Source organism: Giraffa tippelskirchi, chromosome 3 (assembly GCF_054371585.1).
Source record: "Giraffa tippelskirchi isolate mGirTip1 chromosome 3, T2T-mGirTip1v1.2.pri, whole genome shotgun sequence".
Taxonomy (NCBI): Eukaryota; Metazoa; Chordata; class Mammalia; order Artiodactyla; family Giraffidae; genus Giraffa; species Giraffa tippelskirchi.
The window spans coordinates 185,550,851-185,574,819 of NC_137277.1; the positions used below are offsets into that span (position 1 = coordinate 185,550,851).

At 48.9% G+C, this 23,969-nt stretch overlaps 1 protein-coding gene and 2 long non-coding RNA genes across 9 annotated transcripts in view; 1 reads left to right on the forward strand and 2 right to left on the reverse strand.

Annotated features, from left to right (window-relative positions):
• Window positions 1-3,693, reverse strand: part of LOC145540262 (uncharacterized) — a 15,834-nt gene extending 12,141 nt beyond the window's left edge. Inside the window, exon 1 of the long non-coding RNA XR_014078233.1 lies at window positions 3,372-3,693. This is a non-coding gene — a long non-coding RNA (uncharacterized LOC145540262). The remainder of the gene's footprint in view (window positions 1-3,371) is intronic.
• A 160-nt stretch (window positions 3,694-3,853) lies between these two features.
• On the forward strand, window positions 3,854-22,693 carry HMGCL (3-hydroxy-3-methylglutaryl-CoA lyase). Of its 7 annotated transcripts, none has more exons than XM_081574468.1 (10): window positions 3,854-3,935; window positions 7,636-7,714; window positions 9,326-9,415; window positions 9,547-9,654; window positions 10,320-10,415; window positions 13,432-13,580; window positions 16,113-16,176; window positions 19,388-19,576; window positions 20,898-21,023; window positions 22,016-22,693. In XM_081574468.1, the coding sequence occupies exons 4-10, from the start codon at window positions 9,586-9,588 to the stop codon at window positions 22,115-22,117; spliced, it is 795 nt and encodes a 264-aa protein (XP_081430594.1). In that variant the 5' UTR covers window positions 3,854-3,935; window positions 7,636-7,714; window positions 9,326-9,415; window positions 9,547-9,585; the 3' UTR covers window positions 22,118-22,693. The 7 variants fall into 7 exon arrangements, with proteins under 7 accessions (XP_081430594.1, XP_081430592.1, XP_081430593.1 ...); XM_081574466.1 differs by having other exon boundaries at window positions 3,854-3,931; window positions 7,631-7,714; XM_081574467.1 differs by lacking the exon at window positions 9,326-9,415.
• Window positions 16,916-23,893, reverse strand: LOC145540261 (uncharacterized). The gene is made up of 3 exons (XR_014078232.1): window positions 23,460-23,893; window positions 20,346-20,416; window positions 16,916-19,753 (listed from the first exon to the last, which is right to left on the reverse strand). It is a non-coding gene; the product is annotated as an uncharacterized LOC145540261 (long non-coding RNA).
• Window positions 23,894-23,969: the final 76 nt, after the last annotated feature.

Here is a 23,969-nt window from a genome sequence, read left to right on the forward strand (position 1 = left end):
CACTCATTCAGCACACACAACATTCTATTATACGTATATACCACATTTTCTTTACCCATCCATCAGTTTTTATTTTATTTGTTTATTTTTGGCTGCACTGGGTCTTCGTTGCTGTGCGCAGGCTTTCTCTAGGTGCAGCGAGTGGGGGCTACTCTGTAGTTGCAATGTGTGGACTTCCCATCGTGGTGGTTTCTCTTGTTGAGGAGCACAGGCTCCAGTGCTCATGGCCTTCAGTAGTCATGGTGCACTGGCTTACTCGCCCTGCAGCACTGGGAATCTCCCAGACCAGGGATCCAACCTGCATTGGCAGGTGGACTCTTAACCACTGGACCACCAGGGAGGTCCTATCCATCCATCGTGGACATTTGAACTGTTTACACCTTCAGAATATTGTAAATAACTTTGTTAAGAACATTGATGAACAAGTTTTCTCTTTGAGTTCCTACTTTTCAATTCTCTTGGGTATATACCTAAGATTGGAATTGCTGGATCATATGTTAATTTTATGTTCAACTTTTGAGGAACTGCCAAACTGTCTTCCATAAAAGCTGCACCTTTTATAATACGTTGCCACTAGTCACGTAATGAAGGTTCCAATTTCTCCACATCTCTGCCAACATTTATTATCTGTCCATTTTATGATAGCCATCCTAGTGGATGTAAAGATTCTTTTATTTTCAAGCTACTTTTTAAAGCTACAATGGTCTAGGGAATCCATTTCAGCAAAGTTTTCAGATTTATTGTCCATAAACTTGTACATTACACAATGCAATGTCTTTAATTCTGTCCTCTTGTTTTATTCATGCTTTTTGTTGTGTGACCAATGTGGTCACATAATCTTGTCAGTTTTATTGGTCTCAAAGAGCTAGTTTTCTTTTCTTGTTTTTTTAATTGGATGATCCTCTCTAAATTGTAATATTTTTCCTATGTCATTCAAATTTCTACCTTCTATTTTGTCCTTCATCCTACTTAAGAGTTTTCCAGTTGTTCTTTTTCTCACATTTTGAATTAAAATAAGATTATTCCTCACTCACTTTCCACAAACACTCCTTCTAGAACCCTGGTTGAAATGAGGCTTTTTGAAATATTGCTTAATAGTACAAAATCCATAAGAGATTTGACAGTACAGCATGGTATTGCCTTGTGGCTTATGTACCATAGATAAGGAATCTATAGAAACTACTATATATAAAATAGATAATAAGTACCTACCATATAGCACAGGGAACTCAATACTCTGTAATGACCTATATGGGATAAGAATCTAAAAAAAGAGTTGGTAGATGTGTCTATATTACTGATTCATTTTGCTGTATACCTGAAACTAACACAACATTGTAAATCAACTATACGCCAACAAAATTTATAAAAATTTAAAAAGTGATAAAAAATAAAATGATTCCAATTGCAGGAATCTAGTGACCCTAGACAGATTCTCATACATTTTGCTAGTATTATTCTTAGGGTAAATATTTAATGCTAACCATGTACCTGGTATTATGTACTCCACAGTGAATAGCCAGTTAAAGTCTTTGATCCATTTTGAGTTAATTTCTGTATATGGCATCAGGAATTCAACTTCATTTTTTTGCATGTGGCTATCCAACTTTCTCAGCACAATTTGTTGAAAAGACTCTTCTTTCCCCATTGAATGGTTTTGGCATTCTTGTGAAAATTTTTGATCATATAGGCAAGGGCTAATTTCTGAGCTTTATAACCCCTTCCATTGGTCTGTATGTCCTCATTTATGCTAGTACTACATTGTTTTCATTAATACAGTAAGTTTTGAAATCAGGAATTGTGAGTCCTTCAACTTAGTTCTTCTTTTAAAGAACATGTTGGCTATTCTGGGTCCTTGAGATTCCTTATGAATTGTTGTTGTTCAGTCTCTCAGTTGTGTCCAACTCTTTGCAACCCCATGGCCTACAACATGCCAGGCTTCCCTGTCCTTCACTGTCCCCCAGAGTTTGCTCAAACTTATTCTAATAAATCAATAATGCCATACAACCATCTCATCCTCTGTCGTCCCCTTCTCCTGCCCTCAATCTTTCCCAGCATCAGGATCTTTTCCAATGAGTCGGCTCTTCCCATCAGATAGCCAAAGTATTGGAGCTTCAGCTTCAGCATTAGTCCTTTCAATGAATATTCAGTGCTAATTTCCTCTAGAATTGACTGGTTTGATCTCCTTGCTGTCCAAGGAGATTATGAATTGTAGGATTTTCTTTTCTATTTCTGCCAAAATCATCGCTGGGATTTAAATAGGGATTGCAGTGAATCTGTGGATCACCTTTGGGTAGTATTAACACCTTAACAATATTAAATCTTCCAATTCATGAACACAGATATCTTTTCATTTATTTATGTCTTCTTCAATTTCATCAATGGTTTGTAGTTTTCAGCGTACAGGTCTTGAAAGTCATATTTATTTTAAATGCCATCTAGTACTTTGGGATCTCAGACAGTAAAGAATCTGCCTGTGATGCAGGAGACCCAGGTTTGATCCCTGGGTGGGGGAAGATCTCCTGGAGAAGGGAATGGCTACCCACTCCATTATTCTTGACTGGAGAATTCCATGGATAGAGGAGCCTGGCAGGCTACAGTCCTTGGGGTCGCAAAGTCAGACAGGACTGAGTGACTAACGCTTTTCACTTGCAGCCCTCTAGCTGCAGGCTTGAGGATTCTGTCAGTAGTTCTCTAACTGCTATGATGGAGGAAATGGGGGGGGGGGGTGCACTGTGGAAGCATAACAAAACAGTTATCATGTCTTGTTTTCTCCCTAGCTAAAATCTGAGTCCCTTGAAAACAAGGACAATGACTTCTCTGCCTCTCCCAAGAATGCCAGTCAGTGCACATACTTACCCACCCAGTAGCCATAGTGCCTATTTGCACAATGTGTATCTTCCTGCTTAAAATCCTTCCAGTGCGTTGCTATTAAAGATAGCTGTTATTAACGTGTTCGCCAAAGCCCTGTGGTCTAGTCCCTGCCAATATCTCCCATCTGAGTAGGAAGACCTCTTCTCTCTGCCTGCTCTCTAGTTATTCTGGCCTTCTTCTCATCTTCCTAAAACAATGTTTTCAAACATTTCTAATTGCAGCGTACAGTAAGAAAGGTATTTTACAGTGCAACCGAGTTTGTTTTGTAATAACAAACAGAAGCTTTGTAAAGCATTACTTAGCTTTCCTGCTTACACAAGGCACTCTGACATTTTCTGCTTCTTTTAAAAAGTACCCACTAAATTGATACTGTTTTGAAAAACACCGCTCTCTAAGCATTCAGTGCACATTCAGTGCACTCTCTAAGCATTTCTTTGCCTTGGGGCCTTTGCATACCCTGTGCTCTGTCTGAAAAGCTTTTCCTGTATCCCCTTTACCTGGGTAAAGTTTACTTATTCTTCAAGGTATGAAATCAAAGGATGCTTCTCTCTCCGGAGTCGACCGCCTGCATGTAAGTCCTTAAGATCGTGATGAACGAGTTAATACTTGCAAATAACTCAGAACAGCGCGTGGGAAAATAGTAATGCTTGATCTCATTATTGCAGAAGGTAATTCTACAGCTGTGCGTGTGACTGTTCACATCTGTCTTTCCACACCTCCCAGATTACAAAAACTCATTAAGTCAGAGACTGTGGTTCATTTTTGTTCATCTTTACAGAGTCCTCACTTCCCCCTCGCGCACAAAAGGCGCTCAGAAATGACGGCTAAGGAAACTGCAGAGAAAGAATAGAAACGTCGACAGGCTGGGGGCGGAGCCAGCGCGCGGCGTCACCACGGTGCTCCAGAGGCCCCGCCCCGTGGGCGGGGCCATGCCCCCCCGGCCGTCAGTGGTCACGTGGGACTCCGCTGAAGCGGCCGCAGTGAAAGCTGGGCGGAGATGGCGACTGTGAGGAAGGCGCTACCGCGGAGGCTGGTGGGCTTGGCGACCCTCCGGGCTGTAAGTGCCCCGGCACGCCCAGGGGCGGTCTTGACGACTCCGTGAGGGTCAGGGTCTAGGACTTGGCCCCTAGCGGCTGCTCCCGGAGAGGCAGAGCCTGGGACTTCCCTGGTGGTTCAGCGGGTTAAGGCTGCGTTGCCAATGCAGGGTGCAGGGGGCTGATCCTTGGTGGGGGAACTGAGATCCCACGGGCAGTTCTGCGCAAGCAAAAGATTAAAAAAAAAAAAATCAATACCATCACTCTGAGAGGCGAAGCCGGACGGCTCTTTAGGCCGGAGTTGGGAGGTCTTTGAAGTCTTGGACACTCCACTCTCTGGCCCGCCCAGATCCCTTGAGAGGCATGGGAAACTGACGCCCAAAGATGGGGAGCGACTCTCCCGGGTCGCGGAGACGTGGAACGCCATCCCAGGCGTCCTGCTTCCCTGGCTAGGGTTCTTCTTGGTGACCCTGGCATCTTTCTCTCTATCATAGAGCTTCAGACTGCTTTAAGTTCCTCCTTAATGAAAGTCATGAATACTCAAGAATACCCTGCCAGTTCGAGTGGAAAAAGTCGGGGACAGGCCATTCCCTCTGTCCGTCTCCATTTCTAGTTCTTTTTGCGTTTGGGGACGCTTGGGGAGCTGTTCCAGCAAGCCGAGCAGGACTTGGATCGCGTGTTGCTGGATGTGATTCCCTTAGAATTGTACTTTGGGCCAGTTCGATCCTGATGTTCCCCCTTCTCTCCCAAGCTCAGTTAGTGGAGGGAAAGTGTTGGAGACCTAATTGGGTAAAGAGTTGAATACATTGTGTTGGTTAAAGCTCAAGCTGTGATGCCCCAGCGGTTTTGAAGCTACTTTTTAGGTTGAGTGACAAATCTCTAAATCCCAGTCATATTGACCTTTAACATGAAGTAAAAAAAAAATCTTCAGGGTTGGTTTGGAGCTTAAGGAAAATGGAACTAAAGCATTTGACATTTTTCTAGCTCTTAGCAAGTGATAGGTCAGTTGTTGCCTTAGAGTTTAGGAGTTAAAACTGTGTAGTGGTAAAAATTACATTGTCTTGGCAGTGGGGAAGCGGGTAGGGGGCTCTCAAAAAGCCACTTCAGTGTCTACTAGACCACTCTCCCCCACCAATTGCTCATTGCTAATAAATCCCTGAAGTCCAACTTAAAAAGTTAAGAAAATTAAATGAGATGGTAAATGCCAGTGTGCTTTGAAAAAATTCCTATTGTAATGAGATGGTAGTGGTAGGCACTCCATGGGGTTACTAACATAGACTTGATGTCAGAACCAGACAGTTAAGTCCAAACTTCCTCACTTCCTAGCTGTGTGGTTTGGGGTCTTTCTGAGGTCATTTCTTCCTCTATGGAGTTGGAAGAGTGATATATGATAGTCCCTCATCATATAGGGACTAAATGAGGTGCTGATGACTGTTAAGTTAGCATTGGACTTTAGTCAGTATTAGCTGTTGATATAGGTACCATAGCTCAGGAGGCTGTGGGTCAGAATTTGTGTGGTTAGAGGGGATTATTTCCATGCAGAACTGTACAAAGGGAATTAACTAGGTGTTTAACCCAGGCAACCCAGGGTAGCTCAAACCATAAAGAATCAGCCTGCAATGTGGGAGACCTGGGTTTGATCCCTGGGCTGGAAAGATCCCCTGGAGAGGGGAATGGCAACCCACTCCGGTATTCTTGCCTGGAGAATTCCATGGACAGAGGAGCCTGGTGGGCTACAGTCCACAGGGTTGCGAAGAGTCGGACACGACTAAGCAACTAACACTTAACCCAGGCAAGAGAAAACTGGGGGGAACAGAGGGTGGCAGAGATAACATGGCCTAGGGGTTAAGAGCATACACTCTAGATCCACACTAACTAGCTAACCATGTGACCTTGGGAAAATTACTTAATCTTCTTGGACTTCATATGTCTCATACTAAAATGGGAACTTTAATAGTTCCTACCTAATAAGGTGTTGAGAGGATGATATGGGTTAATATGTAAAAGGCTCTTATATGTGCCTAGAAAATAGTAAACACTTCATAAATGTGAATTGTTTTGTTATTAGTATATGAAGAGTTGTTATGAAGAAGTGTATTATGGAACCAGGTTGATTCTATTCTCATAAAAGGAACTTGAAACAAGCTTAACATTCTTTCAACAACATTTACCAGTTATTTATTGGAGTCCCTGTTAGGTTTCAGGGCCTTGGAAATATAACAATTAATAAAACAGAGTTCCTGCCTCTTGGAGCTTACATTCCAGTGGGATCCTTGTAGGGTAATGTACAGGCAGAGGCTGAACATCCCTACTGGAGGGAGATTCAATTTGCAGGGACCTTCCAACCTAGCCTGTTGACTTAGTGAGATTCAGTGGTTCGTCACCTTAGTCTCTAGGAAGCTTTGTTGGCTAAAACCAAGGCCAGTTTGGGCAAATTAAGTTCCAGCTGATTGATAGCCAGGAATATTTCCTTCCTTAAGGGTTTTGGGAATGGGGATCCTTAGCAGATTGCTAGGGTCTTCCCTCATAGCTCAGTCAGTAAAGAATCTGCCTGCAGTGTAGGAGACCCAGATTCGATTCTTGGGTCAGGATGATCCTCTGGAGAAGGAAATGGCAACCCACTCCAGTACTCTTGCCTGAAGAATCCCATGGACTGAAAAGCCAGGTGGGCTACAGTCCGGGGGTCACAAGAGTTCGAACACAACTTAGCGACTAAAGCACCACCACCAAGTAGATTGCCAGTACCCCGTCCCCTTGCCCTACTGCAGTATGTTTATCCAGATTAAATCTGGTGAAATGAAATTAATTTAAACAGTAACAAGTAGTACTAAGAACAATAGAGGAAAGGGAGAAAAAAACCTCGTATTACTTGGTGGTGAGGAGGGGAAGATTTTCTGTAGAAGACTTTATATAGGGCAGACTTTATACAGAGGAGACTCCAAGGCCATTTTTTAAATATCTTCAAATGCTGAAGGTTTCATCTCCTCTCAGACTCACTCCCCTCATCACCACCCACCCTGTGGTCATAAGAGAACAGAGCCTCTTCCATCCCTGCCACCCCACAAAGTCCAAGACTACTCCTCACCACACTTAGTAATCGCCTCCTCTGGGGCAGCTGTGCCCCAGGTGTGTGTGCTAAGTCACTTAACTTGTGTCCAACTCTGTGCGACGCTATGGACTGTAGCTCACCAGGCTCCTCTGTCCATGGGAGTCTCCAGGCAAGAACACTGGAGTGGGTTGCCATTTCCTTCTCCAGCAGATCTTCCCGACCTAGGGATCGAACCCACGTCTTTTAGGTCTCCTGCATTGGCAGGGTTCTCTACCACTGGGAGGGTTCAGCACCACCGGGGAAGGTTCAAGTCAAACTAGGCTTTAGGAGAAATCAGACAGTGCTGTTTGGGGACTTCTAAGTTTGAGAGGTGCAAATAGGTTTGTTTAAAAAAACAGTCTAAATGCTCAGCTGTCAGGTGGTTGGACTTCAGGGGAGTTGGAAATGGTCCTGTACCGGGAGCATGAATCACTTACTCTGTTCCTGTTTCTAAGTGAAATAGTCTTTTTGTTCTTGATTCTAAAACAGAGCAAATGTGGATTAAAGGGTGAGAAATATTGCCCCAGTCTCAGTATTAGTGAGAGAGAGGACGGATACATCTGTTCTGGTTTGCCCCCCTGGGGACTGTGACGGTCTCTTCCTGTTACTTTTTGTTTTCTCTTTTAAACCAAAGGTCAGCACCTCATCTGTGGGTACTTTCCCAAAGCAAGTGAAAATCGTGGAAGTTGGTCCTCGAGACGGACTACAAAATGAAAAGGTAAAGATGGAAATCAGCCAAAAGAGTTTTTACAGGTATTGGGAGTTCCACGTCTTGGGGGCAGAGCTACATCTGACTTTGGGCCCATCCGGGAGGCCAGGCAGGCACCTGTGACAGTTCAGCCCCAAGTGTTGTGACCCTGGGTCCATGTCAAGGCCCTGTGGGCGGGGTGGGTGGTAAGTGCTACAGAAGTGCAGAGGAAAGGTGAGGGCGTGCCTGATCCAGCAGTGACACATCAGGGGTTTGTCCAGAGGAAGTTGTGAAGGTCACCTGCAGAGATGTAACTTGGGGATATCCGTTACAACCCTGGTGTAACAGCAGGACAGTTGCAAATAACCAACATGTTCAGTATGAGGAAAATTAGATCAGATACATTAGTGACTTCATAAAATGGAATACTGTGAAGCTGTTAATGATATATGAGTATATTAAGTGATGTAAGATTATAAAATACTATGTGTATATATATAATTACATACAGATTTATATATTAATATACATTTAATCTTATATATAAACAAAAAAGTTTGTGTATGTGTGGAAGCATCTTCCGAGAAACGGATCTTAGAACAGTGCTGTGTGATAGAACTTTCTGTGAAGATGGAAATGTTCTAGACGTGAGCTGTCCCATACAGTAGCCACTAGATACATGCGGCTGTTAAGCACTTGAATTGTGGCTTGTATGGCTGGGGAATTGAATTTTTTAAATGTAGTTTCAGTTAGTTTAAATTTAAATAACCACATATGGCTCATGTCTAATATACTGGACTGCACAGATCTAAAAAGTTACATACCAGGGTATTAAGAGTGTTATCTCTGGCAGGTGTTAGGGTGGTTTTCTTTTGTTTTTGGTGTGTTTTTCTGAAATAATCACGTGTTAATTATTTTTTCAGTTAGAAAAAAAAAACCTTAAAAGAAGTTTAAAGCATACTTAGCCTACCTTTAATAGTGAATGTTGGTTGTAAAAGTAAGTTGTAAGCTCTCTGAGGGCAGGATTGTGTCTGTTCTGCTCACCACTATATCGGTAGCTCCTAGCACATTCCTTGGAATAGGGTGAGCTCTCAAAAGTTACTTATGAAATGGATTAAATTAAAGCAGCAGAAGAGAAATTGGGGGTGGAAGGGCCTGGTGAGAAGGACTTGGGAGTTTTAGGATTTTGGACCCAATCTTGTAAGTACTAGGCAGCCAGGGGAAGCTTTTGAGCAGGAGAGTGAGATAATGGAGACTGTGTTTTAGAAGGATTCCGGTGTAGGATGAATTGGTGGAGGAAGACCATGGCATAATATACATGGGATGATGATGGTAGATTTGGAAATAGAAATCCACAGAGTCTGGTGAGCAGCTAGACACGGCGTGAGAGGGAAAGAAAGAAGTAATGGAGCAGGTGAGGATGAGACCCTGTGCCCGCTGAGAGACGGAAGGAGGAGGGTGTGGCCCGTTGGAGGCCACGTCTCATAGGACCCAGAGAGTTAGTCATCGCTGCCCTTCCAGGCCATGGCTCATTGGTCTCAGTCTGTTTTTGATGGGATCATAAAGTAACAAAGCTTTAGTTTAAAAGCCTGTATGATGGGCAAACATTGTTTCCATTGTAAGTATTAACTCCTTTTCAAGTGAGAAACTGCTTCCACTGCAAAATGCTGTCTGTAGAACTGGAAGACAAGCCTGTACTGCACCTATTGTCAGGATTACGTGTGAATTCAGGTTAGTGTCTGAAAGTTGAGATAGTGACGTGGGTGCTGTAGAAAAAGCTTTGAACTAACTGCATTCTGAGACCATTTCATGACTGACTTGGCCAGCCTATCTTTTTCTGGTGTTTTCTCTCTGCACTACAGAATATTGTACCTACTCCAGTGAAAATCAAGCTAATAGACATGCTTTCCGAAGCAGGACTCCCTGTCGTAGAAGCCACCAGCTTCGTGTCTCCCAAATGGGTTCCCCAGGTGAGCCCCAGCCTGGCCTATCTCAGATGCATTGGAAGTAAGTGGAGGTCAGGAATGTAGGTTTGCAGGTCTCCGCTTTTACGAGCTCTCAGTGCTTCATAGTAACATGTGCAGCAAAGGAGTGTGACCTGGGAGGAAGACTCGGTCTTGGCTGTGCCCCGCCTTGCCTGGTGAGGCCTTCCCTTCCCCAGGTTCAAGGTGACGTCTCTGGCTCTAGAAGTCTAGAATCTCTAGGCCCGTCTAGAGATGTGGCTTCTGTGTTTGTCGAAAGGGGAAGACAGACAACTCGTGCGTCACAGAGACAGTCAAGTGGGAAGAGAGATCCTGGTCTAGCTGAGTGTTGGGTGACAGAGAGCTGAGCCCAGAGTCAGGCTTGGAGCACGTTCTCAACGAGTGGCTAGAAGTATCATTGCTGCTGTCGCTGCTCATGTAGAGTCGACAGTGTTAGCCACGTGGAGAAACTGGGGTTCTCACCCATGCCAGGGAGCCTTCTGGCTCATCAGCCATCAAACAAGTAGTGAAAGCCTTGGGGAGACTCAGCTCTGCAAAAGGCCTCTTTCTTCTAAGGGTCCTGGAGAACAGAGCTTTTGTGCTAAAAAGGCTTTCTCTACCCGAGCTCTCTGCCCCCTTGGTGGTGAGTTGGCAATATCTCCTTTGGCTCCCAGATGGCTGACCATGCTGAAGTCTTGAAGGGAATCCAGAAATTTCCTGGCATCAACTACCCAGTCCTGACCCCAAACTTCAAAGGCTTCCAGGCAGCGGTAAGAGACTCATTTTTGGTTGGGGAGTGCCCCTGAAATGAGATGGACGACATGGGCCCGTCTTGTCCCTGGGCCTCAGTCTCTGTCCCAGGATTCTGTCCAAATGACTTGTCCCAGCAGTGGTGGACACCATCAGACAGACCCTGGGGCCGTCCTGGCCCCGCCAGTCTCAGCTCTCTGATTTGACAAGCTGCTAAACCTCTTTGAGCCTCAGGTTCTGCCCATGAAGTAAGGATAATGGTAGTACCTACCATTGTGAGGATTTCAGAGGACAGGATGCACATAAATTGCTTAGCAAGAGCCTGGTTGAAGGTGAGTGCTTAATAAGTGTTTGCTCTTCTTCCTGTCGCCCATCTCCTCTTTAGAGGTAAGCAAGCTCTCCACAAGACTTCGAGGTCGTTGCTAGTATCTACCAACTTCTTTATCATTTCAAATGAGAACGTCATTGGAGATGTTGATTCTGAATTTAGGCCAAAAGGGACTTCCAGGGTGGCGCCGGCAGCAGCAGTGTGGGTCTTTGGGGGAAGGCCAAGGCTTCTTTGTTATTGGGCTATGATTCACTGTATTAATTTCCTACGGCTGCCATTACACAATACCGAAAACGCAGTGAAAGAACAGAAACGTTCTCTCTCCCAGTTAGCAGGCTAGAAGTCTACACACGGTGGCAGTAGGTTCCTTCCGAGGGCCCTGAGAGGGCAGCTTTCCCTGCCTCTCTGCTAGTTTCTGGTGAGGATCAGCAGTCCTCGGTGTTCCTCAGCCTGTGGGTGCATCACTTCAGTATCTGCCTCCACCTTTGCCAGCCTTTCCTCTGTCTTCACACGGGTGCCTTCTTATTATGGAGTGGAGACCAATATGACTTCATCTTAACTCTGTACATCTATCTACAGTGATCCTACTATCAAACAGGGTCACATTCTGAGGTACTGGGGGTTGTTGTTGTTCAGTCACCCAGTCGTGTCCAACTCTTTGCGACCCCATGGACTGCAGCACACCAGGCCTCCCTGTCCCTCACCATCTTCTGGAGTTTGCCCAAGTTCCATGTCTGTTGCATCAGTGATGCCATCCAGCCATCTCATCTTCTGATGCCCTCTTCTCCTTCTGCCCTCAATCTTTCCCAGCATCAGGGACTTTTCCAATGAGTTGTCTGTTCACATCAGGTGACCAAAATACTGGAGTTTCACCTCCAGCATCAGTCCTTCCAGTGAATATTCAGGGTTGATCTCCCTTAAGATTGACTGGTTTGATCTCAAACCAGTTTGATCTCAAACAACAGTCCAAGGAACTTTCGGGAGTCTTCTCCAGCACCACAGTTTGAAGGCATCAATTGTTTGGCGTTCTGCCTTCTTTATAGTCCAGCTCTCACATCTGTCCATGACCACTGGGAGGACCACAGCCTTGACTATACGGACCTCTGTTGGCAGAATAATGTCTCTGCTTTTGAGCACACTGTCTAGGTTTATCATCACTTTCCTGCCAAGAAGCAATCGTCTTCTGCCTTCATGGCTGCAGTCACCATCCGCAGTGATCTTAGAGCCCAAGAAGAGGAAATCTGTCACTGTTTCCACCTTTTCCCCTTCTATTTGCCATGAAGTAATGGGGCTGGATGCCATGATCTTAATTTTTTTTTTAATTTAGTTTTAAGCCGGCTCTTTCACTCTCCTTCCTTCATGCTCATCAAGACGCTCTTTAGTTCCTTTTCACTTTCTGCCATTAGAGTGGTATCATCCACATAACTGAAGTTATTGATGTTTCTCCTGCCTGTCTTAAGATTTTAAGCATGACCTTCCTTGCATGGAAGATGAGTGCAGTTGTCCAGTGGTTCAGTTCAGTTGCTCAGTCGTGTCCAACTCTTTGTGACCCCATGAATTGGAGCACACCAGGCCTCTCTGTCCATCACCAACTGCCAGAGTCTACCCAAACCCATGTCCATTGAGTCAGTGATGCCATCCAACCATCTCATCCTCTGTCATCCCCTTCTCCTCTTGCCCCCAATCCTACCCAGCATTAGGGTCTTTTCCAGTGAGTCGACTCTTCACATGAGGTGGCCAAAGTATTGGAGTTTCAGCTTCAACATCAGTCCTTCCAATGAACACCCAGGGTTGATCTCCTTCAGGATGGATTGATTGGATCTCCTTGCAGTCCAAGGGACCCTCAAGAGTCTTCTCTAACACCACAGTTCAAAAGCATCAATTCTGCGGCGCTCAGCTTTCTTCACCGTCCAACTCTCACATCCATACATGACCACTGGAAAAACCATAGCCTTAACTAGACGGACTTTTGTTGGCAAAGTAATGTCTCTGCTTTTAAATATGCTATCTAGGTTGGCCATAACCTTCCTTCCAAGGAGTAAGTGTCTTTTAATTTCATGGCTGCAATCACCATCAGCAGTGATTTTGGAGCCCCAAAAAATGAAGTCTGACACTGTTTCCACTGTTTCCCCATCTATTTCCCATGAAGTGATGGGACCAGATGCCATGATCTTAGTTTTCTGAACGTTGAGCTTCAAGCCAACTTTTTCACTCTCCTTTTTCACTTTCATCAAGAGGCTCTTTAGTTCTTCTTCACTTTCTGCCATAAGGGTGGTGTCATCCGCATATCTGAGGTTATTGATATTTCTCCCGGCAATCTTGATTCCAGCTTGTGTTTCCTCCAGCCCAGCGTTTCTCATGATGTACTCTGCATATAAGTTAAATAAGCAGGGTGAAAATATACAGCCTTGACGTACTCTTTTTCCTATTTGGAACCAGTCTGTTGTTCCATGTCCAGTTGTAACTGTTGCTTCCTGACCTGCATACAGGTTTCTCGAGACAGGTCAGACTGGTCCAGTGGTTAACACATTCTTTTAGTACTACCCTTTTGGGGAATTGGGTTGAGGATTGACCTTTTCCAGGATAGTACTGGGGGTTAGAGGGACACAATTCCACTTACAGTAGTACTCATATGTCATAAAATTCACTCTGGGTGGGTATTCCTTCAAGAGAAAAATGCTGAAAGGAATTCACCTGGCTGTTGGCAGGTTGCTGCCGGAGCCAAGGAAGTGGCCATCTTTGGAGCCGCCTCTGAGCTCTTCACCAAGAAGAACATCAACTGCTCCATAGATGAGAGTTTGCAGCGGTTTGACGAAATCTTGAAGGCAGCTCAGGCAGCCAGTATCTCTGTGCGGGGGTGAGTCTGGCCACACTGCCTCTCCTTTCCTCAGAGCATTCTGGAACAAGGCCAGCGTCTGACTCCAATGACCTCCCTCACAGGCTCCTTATCCTGGGTGCAGGGAGCCAGAGCTCCACACCCAGCCGTCTTTTCCCAAGTAAACGGGGTCAGAAGAAATCCTGCCAAGTGCTTTCTCCAAACCTGATTTTTGGATCCTTTCACCCCATGAATCTAGCAGGACAAGGTCCTAAACAGGGCTTGTGGAGGTCAGTGTAACCCTGGCTCCATCGCCAGCTCATCACACATCCCTGAGGAATCCCCTCGGCCTCTGAGGTGTCTCCAGCATCCCATCTTAATGGCAGTAGTGCCAGGCGTTGTCCACGTATCATCTGATGGTAGCCTCTCAGTCACCCAGCATGGCGGGCGCTCGCCCCGCTTCCAGATGATGAAACTGAGGCTTCAGCAGGATGAAGAGTCTGCTGTAAGGTCACAACCAACTGCAGCCAGAGTTCGCATCCGATCACATCACTGCCTGGTTGAAAGTCTGTCAGTGCTGTCAACTCCAGACTGTTCAGCTGGTTTACAAGCCCCTGCACAGTTCAGCCCCTGCCACTCTCTGCAGCTCATGTCTCCCCTCCGGCCCCATTTCCTCTGCACACTGCATTCAGCCAGTGGGAACTTCTTTCCGTTTGTCACATGGGCCAGTTCTCTCCTGCCCCTGGGCCCTTGCACGTGCTTTCCGTAGACTCAGACCACCCTTCCTTCTACGTCCTGCTTGTCAGGGCTCACTCCTGCTCATCTTCAGGCCCTCTCCTGGTGACAGTTTCTCTAAGACGCTTTCTTCTCTTCCCTCAGGTGGAGTTGGTGCCCCTCCTCTGGGCTCCCAGAGTCCCCCGGACATCCTCTGACCTAGTACTTACCCGCTTGTTACATTCTCCGCTGCCTCCCGCCTCCCATTAGACTCTGTGCTCTGTGAAGGCAGAGCCCACATCTCCGTCAGTCCCTGGTGTGTGCTGCCTCCCAGCTCTGGGCCTAGCACATAGTAGGTGCTCAGAAACCGATAGGTGGATGGATGGATGGGAAAGCAAGGACGTGTCAGGTCTGCCTGACTCCCAAGCCTGTGCTCTTTCCTCAGCATTTCTTTTAGCTTTTCCATGCTCAGCAGTGACTGGAGAGTAAGGAGAATTAAGGCAAAATACACTGAGTTACTTGAGTCTGAAATTATTTATCCAGCAAACATTTATTCTGCCTCTTAATATGCAGCACTGTTTGCTAGACTCTAAAAGATTTTAATGGAGCCTCTGCCTCAGTGGGATGAGTGGGCTCAGAAGCCGTCTACACTCAAGATCCAGACTCCTCACCACAACTCAACAAGACCCTAAGATCAGGCCGGTGGCCTCCTCTCCAAACCCCCTGTTGTACCTCTTTGCCCCTTGCTCCCCACACCTCAGTTTTTCTGTCCTTTGTTGTATGTTTTGCACACACCTACTCTTAAATCTGATTTCCCTGGTGGCTCAGTAGTAAAGAATCTGCCTGCCAATGCAGGAGCTGCAGGTTCCGTCTCTGGGTTGGGAAGATGCCCTGGAGAAGGAAATGGCAACCCACTCCAGTATTCTTGCTTGGAGAATCCCATGGACAGAGGAGCCTGGCGGGCTACAGTCCATGGGGTCGCGAAGAGTCAGACACAACTGAGCGACTAAACAGCTCTTCCATGTTGGGGCCTCTGCATTGGTTCTTTGCCTGGAACGTGGCTCTTCCCCCATCTCAGCTCCAGTGCCGCTTCCTCACAGAGGTCTTCCTGGGCCATCCTAGCTGCTGTTGGCCTCCTCTGGGTGCTCCTGCCACCCTTCCCTTGTCTCTCCTTCATGGCACATCACTTTCTGAGATTACCTCCTTCTCCTACTAGATCACTGATTTATCATCTGTCTCCCTAACTTGAAACCTTAAGCTCTGTGGCGGGGACCTTCTCAGCCTTGCCCACTGCACTTCTCCAGTGCCTGGCACACCATGGGCAGCTCAGTAAACATCGGTTGAATAAATGAGTGTATGAGCCCCCTGGCAGCTCACCGGAGCTGCTGACCCCTTGGGCCTCAGGCCGGCCCAGCTTTCTTGTGCCCGCTTTGGTTTCATGCACCCTTGGTCCTCTCCTGAGGGGAGCCCCACCTGGACCCACGTTCTCTCCTCGCCCTGTGCAGTCAGCTGGCTGCTCGTAGAGCCTTTCTAGCTTCTCTGTCCCCGTGCCTGGTCTCTGGCTGCGTCTCCTGAGACCCAGGCATCATCAGCCTCCTCACCCGCAGGCCCGTTGGCTTCTTCCCTTCCCCGCGTGGCGCTGCACTGCCCACTCCTGGTGCTGAGCGGCACTGCCTGCGTCTGGCGCCATCGTCTGGCTCACTAGCATGGACTTACCCTTTGCCCCGGGCCCTGGGCCTCCTGCCTGGCCTCAGGCTTGGGTGGGGCTAACCAGGGCTGTGCCTCAAACAGCCACCCTGCCCCAGCCCTGTTAGCCAGAGAGCCCAGGTGCACTGATACCATTCCTCCATTTTCCCACAGGTATGTCTCCTGTGTGCTTGGATGTCCCTACGAAGGGAAGATCTCCCCGGCTAAAGTCGCTGAGGTCTGTGTGTGTGTGTCTGGCAGGGGGAGAAGCGGGAGGGTTACGAGGGTTGGCTTCCATGCCTGCCCCTGAGTGGTGAGGTTACTCTCGCCACCCTTTCCTGGTGGGTCACTCATTTCATTTGTTCACTCAGCTCCTTCGTTAAGACCCTCTGAGAGCACAGCCCTGCACTCACCCCAGTGGGGGGCCACCTCCTAGCCTGGCAGGGAGCCTCTGAAGCCCCTGCCCTCTATCCCAGAGCAGAAGCCTCTGACTCAGTTTCCAGTCTGGTCGGTGGAAGGTGATGACTGAGGTGAGGATCCTCTGCAGAGGGCTTCCTTCTTGTGGTTGGGGAGACATCCTGGAATGCGAAGTCAATTGGGCCTTAGGAAGCATCACCACTAACAAAGCTAGTGGAGGTGACGGAATTGAGCTATTTCAAATCCTAAAAGATGATGCCGTGAAAGTGCTGCACTCAATATGTCAGCAAATTTGGAAAACTCAGCAGTGGCCACAGGACTGGAAAAGGTCAGTTTTCATTCTAATCCCAAAGAAAGGCAATGCCAAAGAATGCTCAAACTTCAGCACAATTGCACTCATCTCACACGCTAGCAAAGTAATGTTCAAAATTCTCCCAGCCAGGCTTCAACAGTACATGAACCGTGAACTTCCACATGTTCAAGCTGGTTTTAGAAAAGGCAGAGGAACCAGAGATCAAATTGCCAACATGCATTGGCTCATCAAAAAAGCAAGAGAATTCCAGAAAAACAGCTACTTCTGTTTTATTGACTATGCCAAAGCCTTTGACTGTGTGGATCACCACAAACTGTAGAAAATTCTTAAAGAGATGGGAATACCAGACCACCTGACCTGCCTCCTGAGAAATCTATATGCAGGTCAAGAAGCAACTGTTAGAACTGGACATGGAAAAACAGACTGGTTCCAAATAGGGAAAGGAGTATGTCCAGGCTGTATATTGTCACCCTGCTTATTTAACTTATATGCAGAGTACATCATGCGAAATGCTGGTGGATGAAGCACAGGCTGGAATCAAGATTGCCAGGAGAAATATCAGTAACCTCAGATATGCAGATGATACTACCCTATGGCAGAAAGCTAAGATGAACTAAAGAGCCTCTTGATAAAAGTGAAAGAGGAGAGTGAAAAAGTTGGCCCAAAGCTCAACATTGAAAAAACTAAGATCATGGCATCCAGTCCCATCACTTTATGGCAAATAGATGGGGAAACAATGGAAACAGTGAGAGACTTTATTTTTTTGGGCTCCAAAATCACTGCAGATGGTGACTGCAGCCATGAAATTAAAAGATGCTTGCTCCTTGAAAGAAAAGTTGTGACCATCCTAGATAGCATATTAAAAAGCAGAGACATTACTTTGCCAACAAAAGTCCGTCTAGTCAAAGCTATGGTTCTTCCAGTAGTCATGTATGGATGTGAGTTGGACTATAAAGAAAGCTGAGCGCCGAAGATTGATGCTTTTGAACTGTGGTGTTGGAGAAGACTCTTGAGAGTCCCTTGGACTGCAAGGAGATCCAACCAGTCCATCCTAAAGGAAATCAGTCCTGAATATTCACTGGAAGGACTGATGCTGACGCTGAAACTCCAATACTTTGGCCACCTGATGCAAAGAACTGACTCAATGGAAAAGACCCTGATGCTGGGAAAGATTGAAGGTGGGAGGAGAAGAGGATGACAGAGGATGAGATGGTTGGATGGCATCACTGACTTGATGAACATGAGTTTGAGTAAACTCTGAGAGTTGGTGATGGACAGGGAGGCCTGGCGTGCTGCAGTCCATGGGGTTTGCAAAGAGTTGGACACGACTGAGCAACTGAACTGAGAAGAACACAGGGTGGGAAATGAAGTTCGAGCAACCCGAGCTTGTGTCATCTTGTCCTCAAAGCCACCCCGCAGGAAATTCCCTGGTTAGAACTCCATGCTCTCAATGCCACGGGCCCGGTGTTCGAGCCCTGGTTAGGGAACTAAGATCCTGCATGCGGCACAGAGCGGCCAAAACAAATCACCCTGCACATCTGGAGTTGTTATTCCATTTTACAGTTAAGGAAACTGGCACTGACTGACTTGCCATGCATGACTTGCCATGCAGGTTGCATAAGGAGAAAGCAGGTCTCAGCCCCTGTCTGTTTGCCTCCAAAGCCCTCCTGCTCTTCCTGCACACCAGGTAGCAGCCAGAAATGAGCAATGGTTAACAGTAGCCACTGCCTCCTGAGAGTGGCCGCTGCAGTCCAGACCTCAGCCTCCTGTTCGCCCAGTCCTCCCCAAAGGCTCGTCCTCCTTTTTCAGGAACAGAGATTGAAGCTCAGGAAAGTGAGGTCCACTGCCAGGGTCCCCCAGCCAGTGAGCAGCAGGACTGGGGCATTACTTCGGCATCACATCACTCCGCTGCCTGCCGCTTTTGCTGCATCATCTCCCGCCCACTGGCTGCCACGGGCTCCTTGTCACTCTGTCTGCACTGACAGTGGAGGAGGGGGCCCACCGTTTCCTTGATCCTGCAGACCATCGTCGTTGAGTATCGAGTATCGTTTCGGTCCTCGGCCCTGCCACATCCTTCCTCCCCCTTCTCCCCAGAGCAGCGTAGGGCAGCATCTCCTCGTGGAGCAGATCCCGGTCTGGTTTTGCCATGACATTAGCGGTTTATGGCAGAGAAGGCAATAGCACCCCACTCCAGTGTTCTTGCCTGGAGAATCCCAGGGACGGGGGAGCCTGGTAGGCTGCCGTCTATGGGGTTGCACAGAGTCGGACACGACTGAAGCAACTTAGCAGCAGCGGTTTATGGATGGGCTTCTGAATTTTTCATAGCCAGGTCCTTCTCACAAAACTAGCACTTCAGGCCCCTGACTTCACACATCTTCTTACCAAGGATAGAGCCACGTGAAGGGAATCAGTTCTCCTGATTCCTGCCCCGGGTCTGATGCCGCGTGTGAAGGTGGTAAGGGAAGGACTGGCTGGAGTTTGAGACCCTCGGAGGAAAGCCACGGGGGTTAGAGCCCAGGGCCTGCACCGATGGCAGCGCTGCTCAGGGCTGTCTCCCAGTGAGCAGAGTGAGGAGTATCAGTCCCACTCACCGAGTCAGTTGTAAGGAGTCTCTGGTCCAAGAGGAGCTTAGTGCCTCGGACAAGGAGGTGTTCCGCGTAGGCCAGGGACCCCGGCTTGAGGAATCCGGGGTCCTCCAAGAGCCTGCTTGTCTCCCCAGGTCACCAAGAAGCTGTACTCCATGGGCTGCTATGAGATCTCCCTGGGGGACACCATCGGCGTGGGCACCCCTGGGGCCATGAAGGACATGCTGTCCGCTGTCCTGCAAGAGGTCCCAGTGACAGCCCTGGCCGTCCATTGCCATGACACCTACGGCCAGGCCCTGGCCAACACCTTGATGGCCCTGCAGGTAATCACGGCATGTCCTCGGATAAAGGTTCTCCCAAAGGGCATGGCGGCAGGAGAGCTGTGTTCCATTTATTCTTTCACCAAGCTTTCACTGTGTGCCCACACTTGTGTGCCAGGCCCTGGGCTGGCCACAGTGGACACGGACATGCCATCCTGCCTTGAAAGTGCCTGCATCTGTCTGTCAGGAGAGACAGTGGAGAGTTAGGTGATAATCCTAATGCACTGTGACACTGTCATGGGGACTGAGGAACGTCCCCATCCCAGCTGGGGGTGGGGGTGGGGGTGGGCAGAGAGGATTCGCCAGAGAAGGCCTCAGCGAGGCTTTAAGGACATGAAGCTGCGGAGTTGAAAAAGGGAAGTGGAAAGGTGACCAGGCAGCACTGCATTGTAAACAAGACTAAGGCGGGGTCAGGAGGACTGGGGTGCCCTGGTCCCACCACGGCATGCAGGGCTGTGAGCGCGCATGCGTGCACCAGTGGGGGTGGGGGGAGCAGGCACGAGGGAGGGGGGCAGGCACAGGTCACTGCAGAGAGAGCCTTTGATGCTGTTTGCCCAGAGACTGGACCAAGGCCTCAGGTTGAGTTTCTCTTGAGGTTAGCTTCTTGTGGGTTGGCCCAGAATGAGGGTCCCATGGCCCAGCAGTCCCTTAAAAAGGAAGTTCTGGGTGTCTGACCACAGACTGCCTTGCTGCAGGAAGTCTAGCGTAGTGTTTAGGTTAGTAGAGCAACCCTGGGTTGCCCTTTTTTACCCATTTTTATCTCTCACGTTACCTCCTTGAGGCTCATGTCTTTAAGCCAGATGATTCTATGACTTCCTGGGTCTTCTTTTCTCAGAGTTGAGGCTTAAGGAGAGAGAAAATGAAACAGTCATCTAGGAAAGTGGGAGCCACTGATCGGGAGAAGTGGGATCAATCCAGAGAAGCGACCTTGGGGTCAGAGGCCGGACGGGGGGTCCAGGAGAGGGGGTGGTCAACGGGCACAGTAAAACAACAGGGGTCTGAAACCTCAACAGTTGGGAGGGGTCACTTTAGGTGAGCGATCAGGAAGGGCCTCTCGGAGGAGGCGGCTTTTAGGCTGAGAAGAAGTTGAGGAGTCAACCATGAAAGGAAGGAGGAGAGATTCCCGGCAGAGGAAACAGTGTAGCATAAAAGACTCACACTGTTTTAGGAACCAAAAAGAACAGTTTCTCTCAGTGGGATTTTCCTAAACTGAAGGAGTGATTAATTTGAGTGGAATTTCACTGAGAGGGAGGTTTACCAGGACCGGCTTGGTAGGCTCTGGCCCCCCACGGTGACAGCCACGTTCCGCCATCCTTGTTTTCAGATGGGAGTGAGTGTGGTGGACTCTTCCGTGGCAGGACTGGGAGGCTGTCCCTATGCACAGGGGGCGTCGGGAAACTTGGCCACCGAGGACCTGGTCTACATGCTGGCCGGCCTGGGCATTCACACGGTAAGCCCGCCTGCCCCCTGGTGGTGATGGCCGCGAACTGACCGGAGCTCTGCCTGAAGCCAGAGCTGCTGGTTGGGTTCGGGGTTTCTGTGGTGCTGGTGGTGCAGTTAAGAGGGGAAGGGTGCCAAGGGATGAGCGCCTTTCTGTCATATGATTTGAGATAACAGAGTGTGGTCGATGGGGGCTATGAGAAGGCCAGGCCCTTGGTGTGGGTCAGAGAGTTCCATCCGAGGCGGCACCAGGGTGCAAGGAAAGAGCCCTGGAAGGGGCAAGGCCACGGCCTGAAATGAGTCAGTTCTCTCTGGACCTTTGTTTTCGCCTTTGGAAAAAATGAGGGCAATAGAATTGCGCGCCCTCTCCCCCACCACCAGGGCTCTGCCAGAGTCAGTGAGGGCCCGCAGTGTGGGCTGGAAGCACTACAGCATCTGTGCTTTGAAATCAGACAGGACTGGATTTAAAACCTAGTCCAGCCACTCACAGGCTGTGTGACCTGACAGATTTACTTCAGCACTTTGGGCCTAAGAAATGGGAATAAATAATAGCACCTATCTCATAGGATAAGAAAGACAATGTAGCCCAGAGCTAAGCAAATAGTACACAGCAGTAAATAGGAGCTTGTTATTAATATGAAGAGGTTTTCAGTGTGGCCTTTTTACCCCTACTTCTCTGCCTCATGACCCTTACTTCATACGTAGTGTTTGACCACTGTGGGCCTGGCCTGTGCTAGACCCTGGAGTACCGAACAGGACTACTGAGCTCCCTTCCGGGGTGGCAGCACCTCAAACCATGTCACACACTGAGGGCCGTCAGAGGGGAACCCCACATGCCAGGAGGACACCACCTCACAGACAACTGGTGTCCCACCATCAGAGGAACAAGAGCATGGTTGTCTTCACTTTTTCAGCATCATGGTTTTCTATCCAGTCAGGTGTTTCCCTGGGTGTTGAGGGCAGGTTGTGACTTAACTGCATCCTCTGACTTGTTTCTCAAAGGGTGTGAACCTCCAAAAGCTCCTGGCAGCCGGGGCCTTCATCTGTCAAGCCCTCAACAGAAGAACCAATTCCAAAGTGGCTCAGGCTACCTGTAAACTGTGAGCCGCTTGCTCCCCGGAGCCCTGGGGACTGTGTGGGAATAGGGACACCCGTGGATGAGTCATGGATGGGCATGTGGAAATGGGAATGCAGTCAGCCGGAGCAGGTGCTTCACTGTCAGCTCTGTACACGGGTCTCTCCTGGCAGGAAGGAGGTGGACAGGAGCTGCCTGGCTTCAGGCCCTCCCTGCCTGACCTGAGTATGAGTGAGAGGCTTCGGCAGCTGGAGGGCTCCCTCCACCTGGACCCAAAGGCCTAGGAGTTGGAAGCCCGAGGGCTCTTGGGAACCCAATTCTCTGGCCTGGGTTGATCCTCAAGGCTCATCTCTGGGTGAAACCTGCCAGCTGGCCTCTCTCCGCAACTTGTTGCTGCCATATTCTTGAGGGCCATCGCTCTCTGACTTTGTAGGACAAAGGGGCCTGGAGGAATTTTTCCCTCAGCCGGCAGAGGGCATTTGGTGAAGGGGTGAAGGCCGAGCAGCTGTGGTGGCCACCTGCCAACTCCAGCACCTCTGCAAAATCTCCACTTTGAACATGATTGTTGAAAACAGATTATGTAATTAAAGGTTTAATGACAACCATTCCAGTGTTCTCTTGTGCAAATGTGTATATACGTGCGAGAGGGGGGGAAAGCATCTTTACATTTCCTGAGAGGAAAACACGGGCTTGTTTATTAAACTCTGGATTTTCTCCCTCCCTCCTCCTCCTGAGAATTGGGGAAATCAGTGGTAATGACTTACTCAGCACTGACCAGGGAACCCTGGAGAGGTTGTTTCTGAGGCTGTTGGCTCTGTGACCAGGACTGTTTGTGGCACAAGGTCCTCTGGGCCTGGGCAGGCGCAGCTCTAGGCACCCTCAGCTCTGGGGACCTGTCAGCATCCCTGCTGGACTCCAGCAGAGCCAGGGCACTCCAGGCTGTGGGACGCTCGTGTGCATTTCTTCCTCTGCTCGGGTTTCCTCACTATGTGTGTATGTTAGTCGCTCAGTCGTGTCCAACTCTGCAATCCCACGGACTGCAGCCCACCAGCTTTCTCTGTCCATGAAAGAATGCTGGAGTGGGTTGCTATTTCCTTCTCCAGGGGAATATTCCCGACCCAGGGATGGAACTGGAGTCTCCTGCATTGCAGGCAGATTCTTTACCATCTGAGCCACCAGGGAAGCTCCTCATGTCACGCCTTTATACACACCATTCCTTAGCCCTCCCTTTATTTTAAAGAGAAACAACACTATTTTCTAGCCTACTATGGTAGGCAAGGTGCAAACCGTTCCGCGAGGTTGGGGGCCACGGTGTGCGTGAAGGCTGAGCGCAGTAGGCGCTGTAATTCGTGTTTTAAGCTCAGGGCTTACCTCCAGCCCTTTGGCGGGTTTTTTAAACTAGATTTTCCAGAAAGGCAGCCTATGAGAGACCCCGACCCACTCTCTTCCATCGGCGCCGCCCCTCCTGCTCCTCCGTTCTAGGCAGCCATCTACTTCACGCCAGGCTTACTGACAAAAGGTGGGAAACCTGGGAGCGAGCGTGGAGCTGCCTTCTTCCGCGTCGCGCTCGGTTGTGGCTACCGCTGCAGGATGGCTGCCGGGCGCCCCGACGAGCCGCATCTCCCGGGGCGCAGCGCCTACTTCCAGGGATCGGGACGAGCGGGTACGCCAGGTCTCCCGGGCCCCGGGAGCCGACCGCGCGTTCCTGCGCCCACCGCCCCGGCACCGGTCCGTACCGCCCTCTGCGGGCGGTGCCGCGCAGGCGTCCTGGAGCCGCGGCGCTCTTGGTCCACCCGACGCCCCGTACTGCTCCCGACCGACACGTTTCTTGGGGGCGTGGCGAGGGCGGGTCCGGGGCGGAGCGTCGGCTCTTAAAGGGAC